The following is a 7,946-nucleotide window of genomic DNA, read 5'->3' as shown; positions in this document are numbered from 1 at the left end:
CATGTTTTTATACAATTAGTCTTGAAATAAAAAACATTTTAGGTCTAGATTGGAAAAAAGTATAAAATATAGGGTCTTTTATGAAATAAAAATACTTAATTTACTTGTTAGGGTCTAAAATAACAAGTCAAAGCTAAAAGTTAGGTCTTTTTCGGAAAAGAAAAACGTTTTAGGTCTAAAAAGAAAAAAAATCAAAATATAGGGTCTTTTATGAAAATAACCCACGAACAAAAGCAGAATCCGTATCCTTCTCGTTCCCTCTCACACAGCAAAGAGTGAAGAAGATGAGGGTCTTCCTCTGTAATTCATCGTCTTCTTCCCTCTTTCCACCACCGCCAGCGCCCACTGCTCGCCGTCCTCAAAAACCCCTTCTCGCCACTCCTCAAAACCCGTCTTTCATCCGTTCATTAACTGGAGCCGCGCTCTCTTTCAACCTCCTCTTCTTCTCGCCTCTCTCTCCACTTCCTCCACCTTCAATCGCTTCGGATTTTACTTCTTCAGGTTCTCAATTGGAATGTCGCGAAGAAGATCAGCGAATTGAAGAGGAGAGAAGGCTCGAAAGGGCTCCTGAATTGGTCACAAATGAAGAGATTGTGAAGGAGGCTTGGCAGATTGTTAATGATAGCTTTCTTGACACTGGTCGAAATCGATGGTCACCTGAAGCTTGGCTTGTATGTATCTTATCCCTCTCTTTCACTTCCTCAACGTGTCTTCGTGTTTATTTGAAAAATCTCTTTAATGTTATGTTTCTCTTATAGCAAAAGAAGGAAGACATTATTGGGACATCGCTCCAAACAAGATCTAAAGCTCACGATGTAATCCGCAGGATGTTATCTACCTTAGGCGACCCTTATACACGTTTTCTATCTCCTTCAGAGGTATTTGATATTTCATTCTCACAAACCTTCTTCTTCGCTTTCTATTAGATTACTCATTTTGCATAAACAATCCACCGATGGCTTGTATAATTGTTGTTTCCACTTACAAACGTTTCCAGTGTCTTATTCCATGGCATTTGTTCCTTTCCTCAATCTTCAAAGTTCTCAAAGATGGCAAGGTATGACATGTCTGGAATCGGAGTCAACCTCAGGGAAATCCCAGATGAAAACGGTGAAGTAAAACTCAAGGTTTTAGGGCTCATTTTAGATGGCCCTGCCCATGCAGCTGGTGTTAGACAAGGAGATGAACTATTATCTGTCAATGGAGTAGACTTAAAGGGCAAATCAGCATTTGAAGCTTTATCAATCTTGCAAGGTCCAAGTGACACATCTGTAAACATCACGGTAAGTAAGTAAACTCATGCATTATTCTACTATATCATATACTGTTTGTGATAAATGTTTATGATTTTTAGGTCAAACATGGAAATTGTGGTCCAATACAGTCTGTAGATGTCCAGAGGCAACTTGTTGCTAAAACCCCTGTTTTTTATCGATTGGAACAAATGGATAATGGCAAGACTTCAGTTGGATACATGCGTCTGAAAGAGTTTAATGCACTTGCTAGAAAGGATTTGGTTACAGGTATAATCAACAATCAACAATCAACAGATAGATTCAATTTTCACTTTTTTTTTTTTTTTTGAGAAACTAACTTGAAGAGGAAATATTGACAGCAATGAAGAGACTTCAAGGGATGGGTGCCTCATTCTTTATTCTTGATCTTAGAGATAATCTTGGTGGATTAGTACAGGTAAACTTGCATAAATCTGATCAATTTTTGTTTGTAAATGATCTGAATCTGATTGTATTGTTAATTTCTTCTTTCAGGAGGGTATTGAAATAGCTAAATTGTTTCTAAATGAAGGGGAGACAGTAATATATACTGCTGGAAGAGAAACTCAGAATGTAAAAAGTATAGTAGCTGAAACAGTGCCTCTTATTACAACTCCTGTCATTGTAAGTTTTACCTACTTTAATAAACATTATTTATAAACTTGGAATTGTTGATTTATGTTCTTTTATTGCAGGTTTTGGTGAACAAAAATACTGCTAGTGCAAGTGAAATAGTGAGCACTAATATTACCATATTATATGTTCAAATTTCTTTCATTAAAGTAGTGATAAGAGTCTAATGAGTGATAGTTTGAATAGGTTGCTACTGCACTTCATGACAACTGTAGAGCCATTCTTGTTGGTGAAAAGACCTATGGAAAGGTCTGTATAACATTCTTATCAATTAAAAAAATGAAATGTTATTGTGGGTTCTTTTTATTCATTAATTAATCTGGATAACTTTCTTGATTATTATTGTAGGGTTTGATTCAGTCTGTATTTGAACTTCATGATGGATCGGGGGTAGTGGTGACTGTTGGGAAATATGTCACACCAAATCATTTGGACATAAATGGAAATGGAATTGATCCTGATTATAAAAAGTTACCAGGTATCTATCTATCTACCTTTTTAACATTTACTACTGCAACTTTCTTTCATTTAAGCTGTTTTGTTATTGCAGCATGGAATGAAGTAGTTGAACGTTTATCCAAGTGCCAAAAGCAACAATCTAAAGAGACTTAAACTCATCACCTAAAAGTAGTTGCGAGGCTCCACATCACGTATACCATTTGGCCAAATGCCACATATAAATTTAGAAATATATGTGTATATATATTCGTATGGTGTATATATATTTGTGAAAAAGTTAATTACACCGTATCCTCAAGAAACACCTTTTATAGGATGAGAATGTGGAAATTATGCAATTTATGGAAGTTTGAAAGAATTTGGATGAAAGTGTAGTGACTAAACTTTTATGCTCTATATAAAGTTAGAAGGTGCTCGAACCTTTTTCATCATTCTCTTATTTCCTATATTTGGAAAGAAACTCAAACATGGCTATTTTACACATGGAGATGTTTTCCATGACCTATTTGGAAACAGACCATACCATATATCTGAAATGACACCCGATTTCATAAAAGGTGTTGATCTGCATGATGGTGAATGGGGTATTGTTGGATCCATTTCTGTCTGGAATTTTACACATGGTAAGCTTAATTCTTTACACCAGTTTGGAAAAATATATCATATTTTTCATATTCCAAACTGTAAGTATTTATAAATTATAATGTATTTGGCAGACGGGAAGGAAAAAGTGGCTAAACAGGTAATCGAAGAAATTGACAAAGAGAAAAAGTTAGTGCGTTATAAGGTGATAGGGGGTGAGATATTGGAGGCTTACAAAAGCTTCTTAGTTACAATTCATGTGGACACCAAGGGAGAAGAGAACCTTGTGACGTGGACTTTCCACTATGAGAAGCTTAATGAGAGTGTTGATGATCCTAATAGTTTGATGGATTTATGCCTTCGTATCACCAAAGATATTGAGAACCATCACCTCGCCAAATCAAACTAAATCTTAAATGCTTATCTATATAATTTCGAAGAATAAACGTCATTTGGCCATCTATGTTTTTTTTTTCACTATATATTATTAAAAAACATATGAAGATGCTATATGATTGCTTGACGTCCATGTGGAATTGTTTGTTTCATTTGTAATTTACTCAACTAAGAATAATATTTGTACTATTAATGTACTTTGTTTATGTTATTATGGATATAACACGAGTATCCAAAGCTGATAGTGTAAGATAATGTATTGTTTGATTAATAGTGAGGGTCAAACCTCATATAATAGGGATATAGAAATAGCATAACCTAAACGCTAACATCCCCCAACCCCACCCCCCACACACACACAGTTTGATCGATTGAATTCGAAAAACAAAAAAACATAAAACATAAAATATAGATGAAGATAAAAGGTAGAAGAGGGAGGTCGACGGAGATCAAGAATTGGACGCATCGGCGATAACGACGACGACGACTAGATCTTGAGGCAACGACAATGGCGACGACTTTAGTGGTTAGAACTAGATGCAACGATGGCGGGGAAGAGCTGATGCTCTAACAAAGTCGACGCCGACAAACGTCAGAGAAGGCAAAGAAGGCAACAACAGAGACTATGACGATTGTTTATATGAGCGAGGTTTTTTTTAGGAGGAGAAGATCTAGAATTGAGATGAGAAAAAATGGATAGGGAGGACACTTTCGACGATTACTAGAGAAGGTCGTCGAAGATGGAGGGCGCTGGCTACGGGTTGTGGTCATCAGCAGGGGCGGCTCAACCAATTTGGGGGCTCTAAGCGAACCAAAAATTTGGGGCCCTAATTCGTATTTTATCTCATACATGATTATGGACTAATGGAAATACTTGCTTTGCCTTTGACTTCCTTGAGAAAGTGAGTTCTTGTCTTCTTGAGTCTTCACATCCTTGAACTTTTTAGTTTTTGACTTTTAATGCATTAATCAATGGATGTGTCATCTATTGCAGCTATTAGAAACGAAGTATCACCCACAATTCAGATAGAATGTTTTTGGAGGGAATGTAAAAGTTCATAGAAAATGTTCAAACATGTTAATCCTTTAGATGATGAAGATTTTTCATTTCTTGTACTTGAGCGGCTATCAAATCTTTATGAAAACAAACCTAAAATGGTGTCCCAAGTGGAATTCAGACCAACTCACAGCTAAAAATGAAAAGATGATAATAAAGAATTATCAAAATATACAAAATCATCCAAAGAATATATATTGTAACTGAATCACATTACTTTATCAGTCATTTTTGGTAATAAAATGGTTCAATAAACCATACTACATACGTCCCTTACTGTTCTACACTAGTAAATTCAAGAGGCAAAACATCAAATTTCCAATGATTTTTCCAGGCACACTTACACTTACGAGGGACAAGTGATTTAGTCATAATCAAGAACAATACCTTCCCAATCAGATCGACTTTTGGGAATGACCCATTTGTAGGAACACATTGTGACTCATTTAAATGATAAAAATGAAAATTTTGCGGAATAAAATCATCTATAGAAACTGAAAACACGAAGAAGGTTATGTAGCTCATACCCGGTGGACGAATATAATGAAAAGAGAGCGTTGGGTTAAACCTTCAAGTTTTTAGTTTTGACTTTTGATTTTTGAACAATCAACAACGGAGAATCAGAGGAAGAAGAATAATCGAGAATAGACTAAACAAGGAACGATCAATATTCAATCGATACTGGTTTCTGGTTTCTGCCAAGAATCAAGATCGAGAATCAGAGAATGAGAAGGAAGAAGAACAGTTGCTCACTTGGCTGGTGATTTTTGTGGCGTGCGCGAATGGAGAAGCGGCGAATCGAGATCTGCTGAATTGGGTTAAATGGGGCCCTTAGAACCTAGGGCCCTAAGCCCTTGCTTAGTAAACTTAAAGGTAGGCCGGCCCTGGTCATAGGTATGGTTTTAACCTAGAGTTGTGATCAGGGACGAAGTATCTATGGGGCCAGGAGGGGTAGTGGCCCCCCCCTGATTTTTGGGCTAGAAATAGGAATTATATTTCAAAAAATTTAATTACAGGCCTGTTATCTTCAAACTTGGGCTTTGGCCCCTCCCGAATCAGACTCCAAGCAGCAAACATAGTCCGAATTCTCCAAGAAATAGTCCAGACTCCAGAAATCAAAATCGGTTCTTCCCCAATTCCGTTCGCTGAATCGATGCTGCCTGCTGTCGTTGTTGGCCTGTTGAGTCACTCGCTTCAGTCGCTTGGTCTCACACTCTCACTCTCGCCATCGCCCATCGCTAAGCGTCATTCACCAAAAATCAGGTATGGAATCCCGAATCTTGTTCTTTCTTTTCCGGTTCACTTGTTCTTTGTTCTGATTGAATGTTCTGCTGCACTGTTGCTGTTGTTTGCGAGTTTCTCCTGACTCCTCTTTTCTCTCGGTCCAAACTCCAAATTAGGGGTTAGAGTTTCTCCTATCAATTTGTCAATTTGATTTATCACTTATCAGTATTCAATTATGATTTGTTTAACCTTCTAGTCTATTTATTGTAAGCTGTAGGAATTAGGATAGTAGGACACTGGACACTAGACACCAAACTGGAAGTATGGAATATTTTTATAAAATTGATTATTTTTATAAACTGAAAACCTTAGACTATTTTTTGTTATGCTTCAAACCTTAAACTGGACAGTGGACACCAAACTGGAAGTATTGATTTTGTTATGCTTCAAACAAAACTGAAAACAAAGATGGATGAAAACCTTAGACTATTTTTATAAAATTGATTTGGCTGTCAATTTGATTTGGTTTCACTTTTCAGTTTTCACAGTTAATTGTTAAATGAGTTATTGGTTATTGTTCTAATTTTGATTTTGATTGAATCAATTGTTCATTCATTTTGATTTTTATAGATATAATCATGGGAAAGATGAAAACCTTAGACTATTTTTACAAAAGAAATGATTTTTATAGATATTTTATGATAGATATAATCAATTGTTCCTTCATTTTGATTTTGATTGAATCAATTGTTCCTTCATTTTGAGTTATTGGCTGAGTTGTAATTCTTTTTCTAGGTGTTTTTGGTGTTTATTTGTTGAAAACAATTTGTTTTTTTTAAGAACGTTAATTTCAATTTATAATACTTTCGGCCCCCCCTAGTTAATTGTTCAAGCTCCGCCACTGGTTGTGATAACATGTAGATAACTGATTGCATAATTAATAATGAGGGTTAAACCTCATATAAATAGGGATATATAAATAGCATAACCTAAACTCTAAGCACATACATACTAACAAATAATCGTTTATCCTTCTCTATCCACCGATGAACAAGTTTAGGATATGAACAATCTCGAAGAACAAAAAGTATTTCTTCACCATATTGAAAGGTAATAGTTGTTATAGTGATACTAGTTGGATATGGGGTCCGTTTCTCATGATAGTAACCATGCAAAAATATAGAGTTCCTAAATGTAAGGTTAGTTTGCTTTTCTACGTGGAGAAGTGAGCATCATAAAACTCATAACACTTTGAACCAAAAGAAGGCATTTTGAAAGAAAAGGAAAATAAAGTTTATAGATAGAAATGGGGACGTTTGTGAGGGCGACCACTGGCAATTTAAATATATTACTTTTTCATATCCCAACTTTCTTCCTCATATCCCAAACACACATACCATCCGACCAAAACACAAACAAACATACTAAAAACCCTTTTCGTCTAAACACAACGCCTATAGGGTACGGGCAATACAATCAACTTTTTATTATTTCCCAAAATTATGCTTTCACAAGTTTACTGCAAGGTTTTACGCAACCACCATTTCAAGTTTTCAATAAAATCCCTTGCGATAAAACCCAATTCCACAACCACCGGTTCAACAATACCCATTTCAACAACCACCTTATCAATAACAATCATTCTATCAACAAATCGAAAATTTTCACTTTATTGATTGAGTATTCATGTCAATATAACGTGAAAATCATGCAAAAAACATCAAAACTTAAGATCATTTCAATACACAACCCAATAACGTTACCAAAAAACGTAACAATCTATCACATTCCTCAACACATATCCCAATAACGTTACCAAATAAATAAAAAAAACGCAACTTAAAATATTTCGATACATCCCAATCGAAGATACCAAAAATTACAAATCCAAAATATCAATCAACATCCAATAAACATCCCACTTGATAATATTACCCTTCCAAAATGTATTTGACCCAAGCCTCTCTATCACATTCTTCAATTCCCCCAAAAAATTATACATTAATGGGATCACTTCTTATCTTGGTCAAAGCTTTGAACTTCTCAAGTTGGCTTGGTGAATTCATATTTAAAATCCATGAAGGGATCTTATCACTTAGCCCGTTGATCTTCATGTCAAATTTAATACATTGAATCAAGTCCTTTGATATTTCTTTAAGACTTTCTGCAATTAAGCCAACCACATTGTTAGTCGGTGATAACGACCTACAAGATGTTAAAGTTCAATCATTAAGTAAACGGATAATTTCGTATATACCATTGTCAAACAACAAAATATCATATTTGCCCAACTTAAAATTAAAGTATCATATTTACCTTTC

At 35.3% G+C, this 7,946-nt stretch overlaps 1 protein-coding gene and 1 pseudogene across 3 annotated transcripts; both read left to right on the top strand.

The window, feature by feature from the left end:
* The first annotated feature begins 242 nt into the window (after nucleotides 1-242).
* Nucleotides 243-2,797, top strand: LOC145104127 (Peptidase S41 family protein). 3 transcript variants are annotated; one of them, XM_079041408.1, is made up of 10 exons: nucleotides 243-671; nucleotides 759-878; nucleotides 1,041-1,283; nucleotides 1,355-1,523; nucleotides 1,616-1,692; nucleotides 1,770-1,898; nucleotides 1,970-2,008; nucleotides 2,094-2,156; nucleotides 2,256-2,385; nucleotides 2,458-2,797. In XM_079041408.1, the coding sequence occupies exons 1-10, from the start codon at nucleotides 285-287 to the stop codon at nucleotides 2,517-2,519; spliced, it is 1,419 nt and encodes a 472-aa protein (XP_078897534.1). In that variant the 5' UTR covers nucleotides 243-284; the 3' UTR covers nucleotides 2,520-2,797. The 3 variants fall into 3 exon arrangements, with proteins under 3 accessions (XP_078897534.1, XP_078897535.1, XP_078897536.1); XM_079041409.1 differs by having other exon boundaries at nucleotides 2,441-2,797; XM_079041410.1 differs by having other exon boundaries at nucleotides 280-671; nucleotides 998-1,283.
* Nucleotides 2,798-2,901: 104 nt separating this feature from the next.
* LOC145104448 (kirola pseudogene) lies at nucleotides 2,902-3,357 on the top strand (annotated as a pseudogene).
* Nucleotides 3,358-7,946: the final 4,589 nt, after the last annotated feature.

This window comes from Lactuca virosa, chromosome 4 (genome assembly GCF_052849685.1).
Source record: "Lactuca virosa cultivar CGN04683 chromosome 4, Lactuca_virosa_CGN04683_v6, whole genome shotgun sequence".
Taxonomy (NCBI): domain Eukaryota; kingdom Viridiplantae; phylum Streptophyta; class Magnoliopsida; order Asterales; family Asteraceae; genus Lactuca; species Lactuca virosa.
This window is presented reverse-complemented; position numbering and strand designations above follow the sequence as displayed.

Excerpts from the sequence above, each read along its gene's own strand:
- LOC145104127 (XM_079041408.1), top strand. The coding sequence starts at position 285 with ATGAGGGTCTTCCTCTGTAATTCATCGTCTTCTTCCCTCTTTCCACCA. Across the intron at positions 1,524-1,615 it reads TAGAAAGGATTTGGTTACAG|CAATGAAGAGACTTCAAGGG; the intron begins GTATAATCAACA and ends AAATATTGACAG. Across the intron at positions 2,157-2,255 it reads GTGAAAAGACCTATGGAAAG|GGTTTGATTCAGTCTGTATT; the intron begins GTCTGTATAACA and ends TTATTATTGTAG.